The sequence below is a fragment of the Lissotriton helveticus genome, chromosome 5_1, assembly GCF_964261635.1.
Source record: "Lissotriton helveticus chromosome 5_1, aLisHel1.1, whole genome shotgun sequence".
Taxonomy (NCBI): Eukaryota; Metazoa; Chordata; class Amphibia; order Caudata; family Salamandridae; genus Lissotriton; species Lissotriton helveticus.
In genome coordinates this window covers 2140741063-2140761206 of record NC_136065.1, presented here as the reverse complement: position 1 = coordinate 2140761206, position 20144 = coordinate 2140741063, and the positions used below count along the sequence as shown (strand labels likewise).

The window sequence follows — 20144 nt, the reverse complement described above, 5'->3', positions numbered from 1 at the left end:
GGTGGCACAATCTGTGCTGCAGGTACACTAGTAGCATTTAATTTACAAGCAATGGGCGCAAACAGTACACTTTACTAAGGACTTACAAGTAAATTAAATATGCCAATTGTTACCATGTTTAGAGTAAAGAACATATGACCTTTAGCACTGGATAGCTCAAAATCCTAAAGGCGTCAAAAATGAAGTCAGATAAAAAGGAGGTGGAAGGCAAAAGGTTTGGGGATGACCCTGCAGAAAGGGCCAGGTCCAACAAGTGAATATATGCACGCACACACACACATTTACACACATCCACACCCCTACTGTGGCAAAAAAACATAAAGATATTTTTTTTGCTGCTGTCAAGGCCTGAGCTTGCTTGCTCTTGTGTTTCCTCTGAGGTTGCTGATCATTATTAATTTATGATGTACAGTTCTAGTTTCATGTTAAGTGTGGTGTCGTTCCATTGGGTGTTTTTTGTTGTATCGGAGAGCAACATTTCCAATGGGAATATAGTGAAAACGCAAAATCTGGAAAGCGTCATACTCAGTCTCTACATTCTTACACTGTGGCCCTACTTGGGCCTGAGACTGTCAACTAGGTAACAAAGTGGACAATTAATCCTGGGTCAATATTTGGTTAGAAGGTGTCATAGAAAGCACACAACTCACAATATAAGGGAAATGCCTACAAGATTATTCTTGGATACATCTGACACCACCGTTAATCAAAACAATGTTTGGTGACTCAAGTCCTTTCTGGTGAGGTGTGATTGTTTGGGAGACATGCTTCATATGTGGTAGGGCTGTAGGGTGGCGTACACCTTTTGGAGGGAAGTACTGCACCTGATTAGAAAGATAACAAATGTGGCAAATTTCCCAAATCCACTGTCTGCCCTGATGAGTAAAATTAGCAGGGCGAAATATCTGAAAACAGTGAAGCAAGTCACCCCGAAAGCAAAGCACAGAACAAGCCAAATTGTCAGAACCCACACACTGCTATGCAGCAATGCCTTTTTATTGACATCAAACGCCTGTTCAGAAATCATTAAAGGTGAAGTACAGAATGTAGACAAAGGCAGAACAGCCATTCGGTCAAGATTTCTGTGCAGATTCCAGTCTGTTGTCCTTCATGAAAAGCTGAGCACCTGGGCCAGATCTGGAGGAGGCATTCGAACTGGCCACTTCTGCCACAAATCAAAGGGGGGATTGAATCAGGAGCTGTACCTGGAAGTAGTAATAAGGCCAGGTGCAGGAGTCCATCAACAAGACTGGATGCACTATTGGATATACAATATCAAAAACAATTGAACATATCTCACACAAAAATATATAGATTACCTGCCAAAGGCACCGATCTTCATGTCAGTCACCGGGGTCAGTCCGAGAAGGCACGGAAGCTGTTTGGCCAAAATGGGAGCGGGGGTTCACCCTATGGACACTGCAACCTTCTACGACTGGACATTATAGCATAAAAAGAAATCCAGTTCTTGCCATATATCTAGATCAAGTAAAACAGAAACAAGGCTAGCTGTGCGGGTCTAATCTCACAACCCTACCATGCAGAAACCATGGGCACTTCACTTGAGCCAGTGAGAAGGTGGGGCAAGGGTGTAAATTATGAGCTGCTGTAGGGACTGAATGGCATACTCTATCCCTACTTAAATTGGCCATTGCAGTATACAAGAATGGGGTTCTGTGGTTCCACCAGAATCACAGTCTAAGAACAGAGCACCCTGAAGTGACATACATGCTAGGTCACGGACTTGAGCAGGAGAAACCTGGGCTCCTCCAATAGGACACTGGGAGGGTTTAGTACCATGGAAGCTGGACATTGCATTAAGGGTTACCGCTGAAACACCACGCAGAACAGATTTCTGCTAAAGAAGCACTGCACGGTTTCTCAAGAAAGCGGGTCCATTAATATCTGCAGTGACATGACAATGCTTGCTACAGGATGACAAGCTCAAACACAGCTTTCTGTAGGTAGGATACGTGATAGAGCAGGAAAACGAGTTGTAGTTTATAGCCAATTTATGGTCTTCGGTATAAGTTTTGTCAACTCTCAGAGTTCAACACTTGCTCTTCTAGAATGTACAAGGTCTACGTTTCAGCCTTTTGAGCCCTGTGACCAGTACAGGTCAGGATACAAGAGCAGGTTTAGGCTGCCTCACTAGGTGTTCCTCAAAGTGCTTGGTTACGATGGCAAGAGAGCTTTGGCACCAGGTTGCCTACTCCGGCCCGGTCACGGAGTCTGCTGGCCACACTCGGGCACACACACGGAAATGGGAAGGACCACTATGCTACAGATGGGACAGAACTTCTAAAATTGCCTGAGGTTTGTGGTTGTCACATTTCCAGGTATTACTATAACCTTTCCTTTGCTAAAATGTTCTGACGAACTCCACACGCACAAGGAAAAAGGAACAGTCACATGTAAAGCCGACACCTGGTACTGACCAGCCGAAGGACTGAGACTACTCTCCCTAGTGTGTCACCTTTAATAGCCACGTTGAGGACCAGACTGCAAGAAACATTAGACTTTGTAGAAAGATGGCGACAACAATCCTATTGCTCTGAGGAGCAGACACAGGGTCTCCCTGCTCCTGGCACTAGGAGACTTTTTGGGTGTTCTTCGCAGAAGGACCGCTCCATTTTGCAGGGCTGTAAACATCCTTACAGCTTAGATTTCGGGGTGCTCTGCAAAAGGTGCTGCATGTCCAGCAGTGCCCGCTCCAGGTAGTGTGCCATCCGGGCAGCGTTGGTCTCAGCACAGCTGTTGAACGCCGACACGGAGAAGTTGATGTGGCATTCCATGGGGTTGTAGCAGACACCATAGCCATCGGGCACTACCGGACCAAAGCACATCACACAGTCCGTTTTGGCTGGCACCTGTGAAGGAAACATAGCCTCTTTAGAATCGTTCCTGACTGACCACAGAGTCTAGGTTTGCAGCAGCTGTTAGTACACTTATTAGGCCAGGCCTGGACGCCCAGGACTACCGTCTCCCTGTCTCCAGGTTACCATGTGTATGTTTGAAGCACCCTGAGGTTACCAAGCCTATGTCCAAATATCTCAATGTTACCACCCAAGTCTCTTGAGTACCAAAGGCGACCACATCAGTGCCAACAGCACCTTGGGGTTACCATTTCCCCTCCCACCCTACACAGGACACCCGGTCTATGTCTGAACACTTCAAGGTATCATGTCTGTGTGCTACATACCCTGAGCTGACCATGGACACAGAATTGCAAAAACAACAAGTGATGGACTGAATGTGGATCAATGTCACACACTCCCCCAGTCAAAAGATCTGGGCCCAAATCCATCGTTTTTTTGCACTCCACACCACCCTGGGTTAGACAATGGCAATATGCAAATCAGCTCTGACCCTGTTGCCCCATGGGAACAGTCCAGTCCGAACTACAAAAGCCATGTCCTTCCCAGAACGGAATCAAGCATCCGAGGACCGGACCGGTTTCGAGGTAACACCTCTCTTCAGCCCGGCTAGCTTGACTCCAAGTGGTGTGGAGTGCCTGGGACCCACGTCTGGGCATCCCCAGCGCACTTAGGGCGGCAATTGCAAAAACACCAAGTGATGGACTGAATGTGGATCAATGTCACACACTCCCCCAGTCAAAAGATCTGGGCCCAAATCCATCGTTTTTTTGCACTCCACACCACCCTGGGTTAGACAATGGCAATATGGACACAGAATAACAAGGATACCTTGTCTGTGCCTGGAGCACCTACAGAATTCCATGTATGTGACTGGTGCACCTATAGAATTCGATGCCTGTGTCTGGAGCACTTAGATGATTCCATGCCTGTGTCTGGAGCACTTTGACAACTCCATGTCTGTGTTTGGAGCACCTAGCGCTTACCATGGCCATAGACTACCAAGGATACGTTACCTGTGTTTAAAGCACCGCGAGTACTCCATGTCTGTCTGGAGCACCCGGAGCTTACCTGTCGACAATGCCAAGCTTACCATATTTTTGTCTGGTGCACATATAGTGTTCCATGTCTGTGTCTGAAGAACCTTGAGGATTCAATGCCTCAGTCTGGAGCACCAAGAGGATTCCATGTCTTCGTCAGGTGCGCCAATAGAATTTCATTATTATGCTTTGAGCACCCAGAGCTTACCCTTTCACAGACTACCAAGGTTACCCGGTCTGTGTCTGGAGCACCTTGACGACTCCCTGTTTGTGTCTGAAGCACCTTGATGACTTCAAGTCTATGTCTAGAGCATCTTGAAGACTTCATATCTATGTCTAGAGCACCTTGAAGACTTCATATCTGTGTCAGGTGAACCCAGAGGATTCTGTGTCTGTTTCTGGAGCACCTATAGGGTTCCATGTCTGTGTCTGGAGCACCAAGGATTCCATGTATGTGTCTTGGGCATTTAGAGGAATCCATGTCTATGTCTGGAGCACCTTGACGACTCCCTGTTTGCGTCTGTAGCATCTTGATGACTTCATGTCTGTGTCTAGAGCACATTGGGGAGTTCATATCTGTGTCAGGTGCTCCCAGAGGATTCTGTGTCTGTTTCTGGAGCACCTATAAGGTTCCATGTCAGTGTCTGGAGCACCAAGGATTCCATGTCTGTGTCTTGAGCACCTAGAAGACTCCATGTCTTCTAATACCCAGAGAACATATTCGTTCAGATAAAGACGACCAGTTGTTAGAAAATATAACTATTGGGAAAACAAATGGATACTCCTTGCGCTGGTCAATGGTAGACCCAGATGTAATTACGAAGGCTGTGGTTAATAAATGCAATCCCGCCTTTGAGATATGTCTGAACAAATTATCTGCCCCAGACACTATCTTATCTTCTTTTAAGTAGATAACTAGTGCAGTAGGAGAATCTTAGCTAAGATTGAAATGCAAAAAGGGCCAATTGCGAGGATGGTTTGACTTTGGTGTACCTCAGCACGCTCTAAGCTAAAATATGCTTTACACGAGCCCCGAGAAATCTGGACACAGTAAGGCAGGCTAGAATAGACTACAAGCGAACCATTAGAAACAAGAAAACTATTCTGAAGAATGAGGCCTGGGAGGCCCTACGTAAAGCATCAGTACAGAAAGATGGTTTGGCGTTCTGGAAGGCGATTAAAGCGCCTTTCTTGAACAACGAAGGAGGACGTCTATTGAAATTGCCATTAAAGAAGAACAATGGATCAAACACTTTTCCAAACTATATAATGGTGAGATCAAGTGCGACGCGATGGGTAGTAACGCTGAGGAACAACATACCTTGGCTCCTTTATCTCCCAATTTAGATCTGCAGTTTACCTTGGATGAGGTGAACCGGGCACTATCTGCAAGCCAGGGGGGTAAGGCTCCCGGCCCAGACAGGGTACCTGTAGATTTATACAAGTCCAACATTTCCCTGTGGGGCCCAATAATCGTCCAGGTAATTGCAGCCAGCTGCCATACCCCTTTCTTATCTACTTGGGTGGAATCTGTTATAGTTAAAAATTTTAAAACGGGTGACCGTCAGACTCCAGGATGCTATAGACCGATCTCTTTATTAGATGCTATGACAAAAATCGTAGGGCGTATATTATTAGAACATCTCCAGGACTGGGCTGAGGACAACTTGGTTCTGTCCGACTTACAATATGGTTTTCGTGCAGGTATGGGGACGGTAGAGCAGAGCTTAAATCTTACAATTACAGTGGGGAAATATAAAACGGGTGAGCAGGGAAAGCTGTATTTAGCGTTTGTGGATCTCACAGCAGCTTTCGACTGCGTGATCCATAGTAAACTGGTCAACACTGGAAGCTATTGGGGTTGATATTCAGATTTATTTTTTAAAGCGTTTTTATACTGATGCAAATGCTCGTGTAAGTTATGGCTTAAAGGATGAGTGCTCGGCTCCGTTTCCAATAAGGAGGGGGTCAGGCAAGCATGTATACTGGCCCCTTTTCTTTTTAATCTTTACATTAATGGTTTGGGCGAGGCACTCCTGAAAGGTAACCAAGACTTCCCCCGAGTAGCCGGACGTCCAATACCAGCACTTGTATATGCAGATAATGCGGTATTCATGTCCCGCACACAAGTAGCCCTACAGAGGATTTTAGATACTTTTACTAGTTTCATGGAAAGCCTTGGATTAAGAGTGAACACTTCAAAGACTTTCATTATGCGGTGTGGCCATGGTATTAAGAAATATAAGGATATGTTCCTGACGGGTCAGAAGATTGGGGTCACTAAGATTTTTGGATGTCGGAATTCTCTTCGACCAGAACGATACCTGGGCGCAAACAGTTTCAGCAAAAAAACTAGTGCTATTAAGATCAATAAATGCCCTGACCAACTTTGCCCAAAAACTAGGTAGGACACCATCCGTAGAACTGATTAAAATTTATAAAGCAAAGTGTGTCTCCACTGTAGTTTATGGGGCACGGGTCTGGGGATTTGTTTCCAATTCAAAGGGCGGAAAATGCTTTTTTAAGACATTTTATCCGTCCCGAATAGCACATCATCATTTATCGTCGCGCAGAACTGGGTCTTCCCTTTAATTCTGACCTATTAAAACTAGAGCCAGTCTCCTTATGGCATCGACTCTGGACTAGGGAAGAAGCAAAGTTAAATTGAGAAATCCTGACAGATGCCTTGAAACTAGAAGGGGCCCTAAAGATTCCATGGGTAAGATACATTAGGAATGTCCTCCAAGATTTAGGTCACTTAGAATATTTTGCTAATCCAAGAACCATTGACATAACGAGAAATGACTTAAAAAGGAGGGTCTGATGCTACTGGACACCATTAGAGTATGCTCAGAGATCTCTAAGCCAGCCATTATGCATAACCAGTTGATTTTAACTACTTTTAATATTCAATCCTATTTAACCTTTGTACCAGGTGTCTTTGATAGATTTGTATTGACTGGATTCAGGCTGGGGGGTTTTCACAGACTTGTCACCATACCCAAAATGAACGACTGGGCACAAGATCTTGTTATGTGCACTTGTGATAATCATTCAGCACAGTCCACGATACATGTACTTTTTGTATGTTTTATCTTGATGCGAGGAAAGTTTATTTATTACCGATTCTGAAATCACTGGGGCTCCGGCAATGCCGACCAGCTTTCCTCATATTACAACTCTTGGACAACGTGCACAATGTTTTTAGGATTGTAACTTTTTTTAAACGAGTCTTAAGTCAAAGGAAATGCATGACTATTTAATCTCTTTTTATTTGGAACTTGAAAGATGATTAACTTTATAATGCTTAATATGTGCCATTATTTATGTATGTATGATATTTCTTATCTGTTCAACATTTTAATCTATGAAATAATTGTTGTTTTATCTCATGTGCTTTTATGATTGTTTTATACGGCAATCAAATAAAGCTTTCCTTGACTTGACTCCATGTCTGTGTCTTGAACGCCCCAGGGCAACAATCGCGCTTTATAAGTTGACATTTCATTTCATTCATTGAGCACCTACAGGACTCCATGTCTGTGTCTGGAGCACTGAGAGGATTCCAAGTCTGTGTCTGCAGCACGTAGAGGATTCCATGTTTGTTTATGGAGCACCCTGAGCTTACAATGTCCACAGAGTACCAAGGTTACATTGTCTATGCCTTGAGGAACCGGATGACTCCATGTCTGTGTCTCGAGAACCCCGAGGACTACATGTCTGTAGCACCTTGATGACCTCATGTCTGTGTTTGGAGCACCCTAACCTTATCACGTCCACAGAATATCAAGGCTATCTTGTCTGAGCACCTAGACAATTCCGTGCCTGTGTTAGGATCCCTTTAAGGATTCCATGTCTGTGTCTGGAGCATGCGGAGGATTTAAATGTCTGTGTCTGTAGTACCTGGAGGACTCCCTGTCTGCGTCTGGAGCGCCTAGAGGACTACGTGTCTGTGTATAGTGCACCTATAGGATTCCATGTCTGTGTCTGGAGCATCCAGAGGATGTAATGTCTGCGGCTGAACACCTGTGCATTCCAGGTCTGTGTCTGATGCACCTAGAGGATTCCATATAGTGTCTGGAGCACATAGTGGATTTCATGTCTGTGTCTTATGAATGCATAGGATTCCATGTCTGTGTCTAGAGGACATACAGAATTTTAAGTCTGTGTCTGGTACACCTACAGGATTCCATGTCTGTGTCTAGTGCTCTCTGAACTTAACTATGCGTGTGTCTGGCAGACTCAAACTTGCAATGTGTCTCTGAAGGCCAATATAAACATCGCAAGATTTTCATGTGTATCCCGAGGATAACCTTCCTGTGTCTTATGCACCCTGGGGTCTATGCCTATGTCGTAAGCATAAGTCTAGGGACAGACCACCCGGGTGAGGTTGGGGAAGGAGGTGGTTACCATGTATGTGCTCGAAGTACCAAGAATATCACATGCCATCTGCAGCCTGAGGGTACCATGTATGTACGAGAAACACCTCAGTTTTAACCTGCCTGTGTCATGCGCACCCTGAGTTTATCAAGTTTGTATCATAAGCACCTGGAGTTACTGCATCAGTGACCTCCTTACGATACCCATCTGCGCCTCAGCAGACCAAAATACATGTCCTGAGCAGGTCTGTCTTGCCACCCGTGCTCTTTCAAGGATGCCAAGCCTGTTCCCTGAACACCCAGAAGTTACAATATCTACCTCCTGGCAACCACAAGATCACAATAGGAGTGTCTTAAGCACTTGAGAGTTCAAGGTTTCTGCCCTGAGCACCCTGAGGTTAGGGAATCTGTATCCTAAGCACCAGATTATACCATCTCTGTGTCAGGGAAACAGTGAGGGTGCCATGTCAGTGGAACCCTGAGGTTACCGCTGATGTGACATGAACCTCGCCTACTCAGGAGGTAATCATGTCTGAGCATGAGACGCCACTGGGTCTCCCATTAACCTCAGAGGTAACCATGTCTTTGTCAGGAGCACCCTAAGGTTTTGGAACCCAGAGGCTACAACAGCTGTGTTCTTCTATCATAGTGGCGAGGTGTCAGTGACCTCCAGCCTGAGCACCTCAGGGTGTCTGTGGAGTCAGCAGCCCTCACCTGGCTGGTGGACAGGTTGAAATGAAGAGCGACGGCGAACGATGTGTCCATAAAGACTTCCGGCATGCTGACCAGGTCTTCAATCGCCTGTAGTTTTAAGCCCAGCAGGTGGCGGTCTATAGCTTGTCCACGAATAGCCTACGGAGATCAAAACAGAAAAACAGGATACATTGAGTAATGGAGAATAGGGTGGGAAGTCAGAAAAGTAAAGACAGCCAGAACAACCATAGAAAGAGGGGAAGAGATTGAGAATAGCAGCTGCAGAAGGAGAGCAAGAATGGAGCCAGAGGCAAGAGGAAAATAAGGAGCAAAAGAGAAGCAAAGAGAGAAGACCACCTTCTAAAATCAGTTAAGTTGGGTTTGTCCCAGCTCCTCAACCCACAAACCCTGTAACTCCACTGCACAGGGCCCCCATCAGATTCTCAGCAAGTTCAACATATCAGGACTGAATAGCAGTTTAACAAGGCAGATCTCTTATGTTCCTGCTCACGTTTGACCTCTCCTGGATGCATAAGATCACAGAATGGACAACCTCCTGCTAAAGCCAGGCTTGGAAGTCAGACAGAGAACATAAAAGATAAACTACTAACACAATAAAGGAATCTGTTATTCATGACACTCTGAGAGACCTCACGGGGCTCACACTCTTAACCCCTTCCATGCTGGCCCGTTTCCGCCGCTGTGCGGTAAACAAACGAACAGGGCGGGGCCGTGACGAACCCCAGCCGTCATCCGCACACGAGCGCCGCAGAGCGTGACGGCTGGGGTTCGTCACCAGCATGGAAGGGGTTAAACATTTGGGAGGCTAGTGCGCTAGGCATATTCAGGACGCAGAAACATCTTAAAGTGCACATACGCTTCGTCTCGCTGGCTGTTTTATTAGCTAAAAGGAGCATAGCCATGCATTGGCGATCCCCCACGGACCCCCCACTTGCGGCATGGGTGGGAGCTGTACACAAATGGACGGCTGCAGAGGAGGAGGCACTGCGCGAGTAAGAGGTCAAGGGGATACGAAAACACACCCCATCTCCATGGAGTGGGCCGTACTGCTACACCACTTCAAGCAATCATCACACAGCAAAGAGTCGGATACCAGCACGCCCAGGCCAACAGACCCCCAACCCCAGTCACAACTGCAAACATTAGACTCTCACCACTGGTGCGTTCGTAATGCTGCCAGCTGCACCCCGCACCTTATCACGCTAGGCGATCTGGCTCTGATACCGGTTCAACAGTACCCATCCCCACGGAGCAACAGTACACCGTTGTGCTGATTGGTGAGACTCACAACACCCAGACTTGCACCTGATACCTATACTTAGTAATTCCATGCACCCATCCCCAGTTCTCACACCCCTGTTCTATTCGGCATTCACACTGCTTCAAATGCCGCCGTTGACACAAGGCCGGTTAATCAGCCTCACATATCACTAACGGTATAATTGACTATAACAGATGAAGTATATCACTAGAATGTATGTCTTGTATTACGTACTGTCATGGTAAAACTATAAAATGCAGATAAAAATATATGTTTAAAAAAAAAAAACACAATAAAGGAATCTGCAGAGTGCATGAAAGTGCCTCTTTTAGACATGGGCGCCCCCACTTTTTGCCGACTGTTACTGCTGCTTTTGATTAAAAGTGCACTGGGTGTCTGCTAACCAGTCCCCAGTTCGAGTGCTCAATCCCTACAAACATGTTGTTAATTGTGACCTAATTGGCAAGGACTTTAGCACCCTCATAAGACCCTGGTAAATGGTACCCAGGACATGGGTACTAAAGAGGGTCCCTATGGGCTGCAGCATGTATGCCACCCAGAGCGGCCCACACTCAAACTGCATGCAGCCTCCCATTGCATAATGCGTGAAATGGTGTGCACTATTTTGAAAACACGATACTCCCCATTCCCAGTAGGCAATGACCATGTACACTGCATGTACTAGATGTGAGTCGCCCCAACAGCAGGCCTTTAGAGCCCCAGGACAGGGGGCATTTTGTTACATGTAAGGGCACATATGCATGTGCAGGTATGCCCCTGTGATGTCTAGTTCCATATCTAGTCATTGCAAGTGTTCAGGAAGCAATTTTGAGGACATGTAATCAACACTGGTCATTACGAGTTACCCAGCTACATGCTACATACTGGCTTCACAGAGTGATGGTGGCTGGTATCAAACACCTCATCTCAATACATTCATAATGATGCCAGTATCAGATTTATTGAGACCTCCATTCAGATTGCACCTTAGAGGTGCTCCCTGTAGCCCTACCAGTCCCTTAGTGTTTTGGCAGAATGGTATCTTCCAGCGTGCAGCCACAGACAGATTTCGAGACCCCTGCGAGGGAGCGCCTGCACTCTCAGAGGCCAGGAACAATGCCTGCTTGGCAGAAGGAGTTCTCACCTCCTCCAGCAGGATGGCTAGCAATTGAGATATCAAGGCCAGATGCTTCAAAGCTTCTGCCGCCTTTGACATGCCTCCCCCGCTTCCCCCAGACCTGGGGAGCACCAGAGAAGGTGGGAAATTAGTTATTCAGGAGGTGTGGTCCACCCACAGGCCAGTCACACCTCTAAGGTGGACTACCTGAAGTGAACAGTCAGAGAAGGGTTTTACCATCTTGTTTGTGTTGAAAATAGAGCCTTCTGGGTCACGGTTATGCCCACTTCTCACAAGAAGTGGACATATAGGCGGAGCAGTTGCCCTAGTGGTAGGTAGCCCATTGGCTACTACCTCATACTCCCCTAAATGCCCCTAAATGGAGTATTTAGGTGTTACCTGACATCAGGCCCACAGATTCGACTTCCTGTGAATTGAAGGACAAAGAACGGAGGACCTCGAGAACATAGGACCTGGATAGAACATGGCACCAAACCCTGCCATGCTGCTTGTTCCTCATCAGCTGCAAAGACCTGACTCATCCTGCGGCTGTGCATCCTCCCAAACACTTCGGGACAGTCCAGCACTTCGACAAACAGCCATCATCTCCCTTGCAGCATTGCCAAGAAAGTCTGTCTAACTTGCAGGATGTTCAGAAAGTACACTTTTCCTACCTGAATATAAGTTGTAGGAAAGTAGGATCTCTGTTCATGGTTACCCCCACTTTTTGCCCGGTGTCAGTATGTTTTGGACTAGTCTGACGGATCCTGCTAACCGGGACCTCAGTCACTGTGCTTGCTCTCCCTAAATTAACTATGGTGAGTACTTTTGTACATCCACAATTGGCTACTGGTGTACCCTTGTTAAGTCCCTAGTATATGGTACTAAGATACTCAGGGCATACGTACACCAGTGGTCTCTATGGGCTGCAGCATGTAATGTGCCACCCATGGGAGTCCACTTAAACTGTGACTGCGGGCTTGCCATGGCAGCCTGTGTGAGTTGGTGTTGCACCTCTCACGTCAGATATGTTTCCTTATATCTGGGTTCACTATACTTAAAACCTAGAAGTCCCCCCTATGTCAGGTTCTTCAGTCCAGAGGGCAGGGTGCTTGGTTATAAGTGTGAGGTTCACCCTGCATGAGCAGGACACCCCTACAAACCCTGGAGTTGGTTCTCCAGGCTTTGTAAGTACGGTCAGCCTTTTTAATACATGTAGTGGACATCAGTCATTACGAGATGTCTAACTATAGATGTTGGGGCTACCTCCCCGTGTGCTACTGGTAACATCCTTTCAGGGTCTGACAGCAAGCTAGTGCTGCTGCCGACCACAGACACGATTCTCCCCTCCTGCTGCTGATTCAAGCTCGAGCAGGGGAAGGTAGAACAATAGGTTTCCTTCCACAGGGAGGTATGACCACCTTCCAGACAGGACTTAGTGTATTGGGCTGGGGTGGTGGCGCTTGCCAGCGCCACCAGACTGCTTTGAAGGGCACATTTGGTGTCGCTGTTCTGCAAGTCTTCTTCATCGTCTGTGTCTGTGCTTCTTCCAGGATCTTCACCAGACCTATGGGAATCGAGGACACCTGAAGTGATCTTCCCTGGAGTGAAGGAGTCACTTCCCTGCACCTGCAGGTCCCGCAAAAAAATGGACATGTCTGCTGCTCCTGACATCCCTTGGACTGTCTGTCCCGAGGTTCAGCAACACAGGTGGTGGTTCTGCAACTCCCGTGAAGCCTGACCTGTCCTCACTGCAATTTTAAGGCCAGTATCCCTCGTCATAACTGCTGGGACCAAACCTCTGTGCACCACATCAACTTGCCGTTGCCAAGGCTGGTTGGCTCTGCACTCCAGAGATCTTCGGGCAACAAGAAGCTTCAACACCAGCATCTCTTCCTGCCAAATACAGCTTACTTAACGCATGCTTTTCTTATTTTTTTTTAGTTTTTTTAGTTTGATATTGTGCGAACTTGCCATGAAGGTACCAAGGCCCTTTCCATGAGCACTAGTTACGTTACAGATGGACACATTGATTTTTGGTTAGGCACGGGGAGATAAAGTGATTTGCCCAGAATCACAGGATGTTGAGCGTTCCTGCAGAGACTCGAACCCGGTTCCCCAGCTTCAGAGCTTCCCTCTGGAAAGGGTCCTTATTCTGAAAAACTGCAACCATGACTTCTCCATTGACTTTCATTGGTCCTGCGGCCGTGTTCCCACTTTGCACACAGCCTCTGTGGGGTTCCTGGGTACTTACCTTGGGTGGTTCCTTGTGTCTTCGGCTCCTCTGGGTTTTCTGGTCCAAGTCCTGTCCTCCTTTGGAGTTCGCATTCCACTTTCTTAATATATGGTTTGGTCTCCCACTTGGCGAGCACTGTATTTTGTGCTACTTACCTTATTGCAATTGAAGTATTATAGTGTATTTGGCTTGCTTTCTACAGGTAGGAGATATACCAATGTGTCAGTGAGTGTTGTGTAATAAATAGAAGAATCTTTATATAAACAGTGTGATTCTGTTTCATTTAACCTACACTACATGATTAAACTGGTAAAACAAGCTGCTTAACTCTCCTTCAAGATAAGCCTGAAGGCTGCTCTCCACAGCTACCACTTTGAGAGCGTTCTATTGATATCAAAGACCACTAAAAATCACCATAAGGGTCGTCTGGATTAGTGCAAGGTGCTTCACTCAAATAAGTGTGCACCATATACTAAGCCAGCCTCCTACATAAGTTCAAAGGGGGACAAGACATCTTGAATAGGGCAAATATGTTGCGCCTATCAACAACTATTAACAGTTTAAAGGACTTAATATTGACTGATCTGATCCGGTGTCTGTTGAGTTTATACAAGTTGGCAAACAATTAGACAACAAAGCGACAAAAGCCACATGGGCATCACCGGAGACGGCCAGAATGGTCTTGAATGAGCACCTAACCATAATCCAGGTTATCTCCTTTCTCTACTTATCTCGAGCCAATCAAAGACAGGGCTACATAGCCCTAATGTCACCTTTTTAGTACTTAAAGGCGCTTGGAGTGCATCCCCTCCAAGCGGAGGTAAATCAGGTTTCCAGCAGGACACAAACTCACAAATCGGAGAGGCGTTACCCCAAGATTGGACCTGGCTAGAACGCACAATAAATAGCAGCAGTAGAAATTATTGCAAAACTTGCAAATTAGTGAATGCCTGCAAGTTAGGCTGGAACCCCTTCGCTCATGCTCTTGAAATATGGATATTAGTATGGTCAACAGGAGAGATTCTCACTTGTGGTGAGTCTATGAGTGTCAGAGTATAGACCAGAAGATGAGGTTGAATGATGTGTTCTTGATGACCTCGACTGGGATGGAAAATCCAGTCTTCATATTGAAAGAGACTGTCTAGGAGATCTTGATCGGTATGACGGTGGGGTCTCGACTGTGATGTTGCTAGTTCTGCATGACATGATCAAGACCTACAGTGCCTTGATGGAAGTGCCACTAATACAACTAGTGGCACGAGAAGGCTGTGGAGCAGTAGTAGACCCCACCGGAACTTAAGGGAGTGGTATAGAACATAAAGAAGGAGAATCCGGTATGAGGACTTGAGAAGCTGGTCTGGACTGAGAGTAGGCTCTGGAGTGCTCAGCATCAGATTCTTTTGAATGGCAATGACATTTCATGGGTGAAAGTCATTCCTCAATTTCCTCCTGCATAGTAGAATGACGTCTTGAGGTTGAACCATGTCTCAACATCGAAGTTCTTGATTGCGTCTACTGATGTCTCGACGTCGAAGTTACTCTCAACATAGACGGTCTCTTCCTCCTCAACAACATGCGGGCCCTCGACATGGCACCAGCCCTTGACGGCGAGCAAGTAGTTGCTATACCTCTTCGACGTTAATATCGTTGATCTCGAATGGTGACATTGTATCTCACCAGATCTTCTCCTTTTGGATCACCCTCTGCAGGACTCCTCAGAGGGTGAGATGGGGCACTGGTTGAGGAAACAGTCTCTCCTCACCACTTAAATGTTTCTACAGCCAGGTATCTTGCATTCTTCACCGCTCCACTTGGCCATGCAGACAAGATTTCTCTCTTTGTTTTTCAAGGTACGCCAGGAGAGGGTCCTGCAATGATTGCATGTATTGGGATCATACGAATCTGGAAAACACACAATACAGATCCTGTGCTGGCCCGTTTTTGCCATTTTCCTATCACATGGTGGTCATTTTGCAATATGGGATAGCAAAACTCAGACAATATTCTTTGCCCTAAAGGAAGTTGAGTGAACCACTTTAAAACGACTTTGGCGAAAAATCTAAGTGAAAAAGCCTAAAAAAGGCAGAGCTTTGGAGCAGGATTCTGTTAGCAGGAACCGGAAAAAAGAACTGGATAAACGCCCATGGTAGGACTTTTGACCTGCACCCAGTGCCACTCCACCTGCCACAGTTCACACACCACCACCCAAACAAAATACCCCCACATCCACCCCAGACATTGACATAGTGATCCCTGACGGATATAAAATTATTCACTGGGAATACACCAACAAGCCAGAAGGAGAAACAGCTATCATCCACATACTAACAACAACACCAGCACCCACATGGCACATGTCAACATCAAGCTACACACGGATTTTGTGTGCATCTCTGTCGTATGACGCGTTCAAGGTTTGTATAGTCTCCAATAACTAGGGTCTCTGCCCTATCCTCGGAGCAGGCCATATAAAACTACCCAGACTCTTTTTTCACAGCACGCGCTCCTATGTATATTGCCTCTGTACACACTGATTGCACCCATGCAGACTGCGCCTCTATACACCGAGTAACACCTATGCAAACTGTTTTTAAACACTGATTGAACCAATGCAGACTGCGTCTCTACACACTGAGAGCACCAATGCAAACTGCGTCCCTGTACACCACGTGCACTTATGCAGACTGGATCGCTATACATTGAGCACACCAATGCAGACTGCGTCTCAATACAGCGCAAAACTTTACAGACTAAGGGCCAGATGTAGGAAGGCAAATACAGATTCGGTAAAAATACCGAATTTGCAAGGGGGACAGGGTGTCACTTTGACATCCTGTTGCACTCCTGATTCTGGCTTGTGTGCCATGTGACACACATACATGCCCTAAAGGCACCGGTGTACATGCACAGATGTGCATGTACACTGGAATTCGTTATTTACCACCAAATAGTATTTGGTGGTAAATAACGAATCGGTAAGGGTCTGCGGCACTGATTACAGTGCCACCTACATGTAGATTTACCGATTCGGTAAATATACCGATTTGTCACATTTTGAGGCCCCTACATCTCCATCTACAAATAAATCGGCCGTTACCGACCGGTATTTGCCTTCCTACATCTGGCCCTAAGTCTCTACACACTGGGCGCACCAATGTGGATTGCATCCCTGCACACCGGGAGCACCAATGCAACCGTGTCTCTATACACAGCGTGCACCAATGCAGACTGCGTCACAACATACTGAGAGCACCAATGCAACCGCGACTCTATACACGCGTGTGCAACTGTGCAGACTGCGTTTCCACACACTGAGTACCCCAATGCAGAGTATGCATCACTATACACTGCGCGTACCTATGCAGACTGCTTCTCTAAACACTGAGAGCACCAATGCAAACTGCGTCCCTGTTCACCACGTAAACATATGCAGACTGCGTCTCTACACACTGCGTGCACCTATGCAGAATGTGTCTTCTCACCCCCAGTGCACCAATTCAGACTGTATCTTTTCACACTTCGTGCAGGTGCGGCAGGTGTGTAGTACCATGGACCACACTCGTACACCAAGTGCACAAATTACCATGTCTGAGCACTCAGCTCGTCTCTAACATCCATATAAATACTTATCAAATTTGTACACGTAGAATTGCAGCTCCTCCCTTGTCCACATACATATGTCCAATCCTCACAGGCCTATACTTCTCAGTTCTCCGTAAGCCTCCATATATGGTAGCCACCTTTGCCAGAGAAAAAAAACCAGCCCCTTGTTTATGCTTTAACATCTGCAAAGGCTCGTACAGGACTCTTGAGCAGAACTTTATATGAAACTGTTCATTTTCATTATTATTATGACCTTTTTGTCATTGTTTACTTTAAGCTCCAGGCAGGGATCATTAACGCAGCTGTAAAACACATTTTAATGGGTTTTCCTCTTACATTAACTGTTTAAAGTAAGTATTGATAAGGAGAAAAATACAGGCTTTAGTTGATTTTTCTAATTTTGGTACCGACTCGGACATTATAATACTGGTCATGCTGGTAGAAACAGGCCAGGTGGTAACCCTATTTGCCTATACCTGGTTCACGTCCGCCTGCGCTCACCAGATTTGTATGTGCCAGGTCCATTTGCGCCTGCACTCACCTTGTCTGTATACGACCGGTGAGCCTGCACGGCTTTTCTCAACAAATCCACTTTTTCCAGGTTCTACAACGAAGAAGATAGAGTGAGTTAGGATATTTTTCAAGTCCAATGCCCAAGTGGCAAACACCACCAGCTAAGCTCATTCTGATAAAAGGCGTTCATCAAACTCTCTACTTCCCTTTCCTCTGATACACTACAGATCCCCATCAGCAGGCGTCAGTCACTCACCTGTTTCGCAGAATCCTCCATCGTCTTCACGAAGTTGAAGGCGTCCTTCGTGGCAGAGCGGATAGTATCTGTGCGTCCCAGGCGGAACATCCTTAGAGATGCACTCTCGTACGTGGCACACACAATGCCATACATCCTGAAAGAAGCAGACCGGTGATGATGTCACACACACGCTGGAGAAAGCCAGAGCCACACCTCCAACTCAGAGTTCCTATGACTGGAAGTTACATCATCCACAAATACGAGAAACCCATCATACCGCTCCCAACCCAGGAGGAAGTTCTCCCAGGCACTCCCTCGCCAGAAAGAACCCCGCATAACTACTTGTGGGACTCAGTGTGACTTCCAACTAGCTCACCCCATCCCCCTCAGGAGGGATTACATGTGCTGGGGTTCAGTCAGCGTTGCTAGGGTAACGAGGACAACTTGGCAGATCCAATGGGCTAGAGGAGGGCACGCTTCAGCAGGACCAGAGGAGCAAGGGAGAGGTCTGCTTCTTCCCTCAGTAGCACTGGATAAAACTAGGTGTCTGCCCCTTCCCTCAGTAGGAGGTGATACAGGAAGGTGTCAGCTGTCCAAGTGTCAACTGTCGTGAGAGAGGATAAAGGTAGGTGCCACCTGTTTCCATCATTATGCAAGGACATATGTAGGCAATACCACCTTCCATCTGTAGGAGGTGCTAGAGGTAGGTTTTAGCTCCTTCCATTAGTGGAGAGAGGTAGGTGTTGGCTCCTTCTATTGGTAGGAGTGTTGTAAATTAGCAGCGATTAGGTTAAGCATTAGCAGAAGACATCTTGTATTTAGAGACTATCTTGTCCGTTGTGTGGAATCCATTTGTATTTCTGGCAGCCATTGTGTTTGCCATGCCCTCGGCATGTGCTCTGTCCTACCTTCATGTTAACTGCTCTTGAAATCTGCCTGGAGACGAGATATATTTAGCCTCTTCTGCTTTAACATGCTCAGTTGAGCTTACAGCTGTCCCCAACTTGTAACTGTCAGGATGTGTCCACCAGAATTAGCAAACTGTTAGCCCCTCCCACGTGTTGCTAGCACATTCTCTGTATGACCTTATATGTATTTGAAACCAGCATCCTGTACCTTGTACCACCCTCATTTGAGCCCCTGTGTGGGTATAAAAGGACCAAGCTCCTTTCAGTCAGTGTGCTAGCTCATACAGTACCGAAGGGTGTTGTGTGAATGTAGTTCCACCTCATGAGGTTTAATAAACTCTGTCTTTTCTATTCCAGTTTATGTGCCAACTTCTTTCTATTGGTCTGAGGACACTGTACAGAGAAGGGAGAACCCCTAGCACTGGTAGGCCTTGCTGAGGCTCACCACCACAGGAGGTGTTAGAGGTAGGCTTTAGCTCCTCTTAGCGGAGAGAGGGAGGTGTGAGCTCCTTCCATTGGTAGGAGGTGCTAGACGTAGGTTTTAGCTCCTTCCATTAGCGGAGAGAGGTAGGTGTCGGCTTCTTCCATTGGGAGGAGGTGCTAGAGGTAGGTTTTAGCTCCTATTAGCGGAGAGAGGTAGGTGTCGGCTCCTTCCATTGGTAGGAGGTGCTAGAGGAAGGTTTTCGCTCCTTCCATTAGTGGAGAGAAGTACGTTTTAGCTCCTTCCATTAGCAGGAGAGAGGTAGGTGTCTGCCCCGTCTATCAGAAGGAAAGGATAGAAGTAGGTGTCAGCCCCTTCATTAAGGGATAGGGATATGTGTATACTGCTCCTGTCAGTAGGACAGGATAGAGGTAGATATGAACTCTTGGAAGAGGAAGATAAATCCCTTTTCGGGTGACCACAAACAAGCAAAACCTCCTCAGACATTACCTGTAGTACGCCAGCTGCAGCGCCACCTGGATAAAAGCATCTGGACTCAGCTTCTCCTCCTTGGGGAAGTTCTTCCCAAAGTGTGCAAAGACAAACACCCGGACATCCAAGTCATTCACCATTCTGGAGAGGAGGAGAGGTACAGACAGTAAAGTGATCTGACAGCAGTTCTTAAATTCTAAGTCCTAATCAAGGTGGCTTAGAAAAAAAACAGAATTTTACATTTTCATTTAATTGCAAAGCAGATAAATCACCAGATACATGAAGCCCTAATCCCCATAACCAGGCTCCAGCCAGAGCGGCAGTGGAAGCTTCACACACAGCAAGG

The 20144-nt window shown here is 46.5% G+C and overlaps 1 protein-coding gene across 1 annotated transcript in view; it reads right to left on the bottom strand.

Moving 5' to 3' along the window:
* Positions 1 to 957: 957 nt before the first annotated feature.
* Positions 958 to 20144, bottom strand: part of CRAT (carnitine O-acetyltransferase) — a 223219-nt gene continuing 204032 nt past the window's right edge. The window contains exons 10-14 of the mRNA XM_078646254.1: positions 19817 to 19939; positions 17996 to 18131; positions 17768 to 17830; positions 9010 to 9147; positions 958 to 2870 (exon numbers count right to left, since the gene is read on the bottom strand). Coding sequence (XP_078502380.1) covers positions 2655 to 2870; positions 9010 to 9147; positions 17768 to 17830; positions 17996 to 18131; positions 19817 to 19939 — 676 coding nt within the window. The 3' untranslated portion in view covers positions 958 to 2654. The remainder of the gene's footprint in view (positions 2871 to 9009; positions 9148 to 17767; positions 17831 to 17995; positions 18132 to 19816; positions 19940 to 20144) is intronic.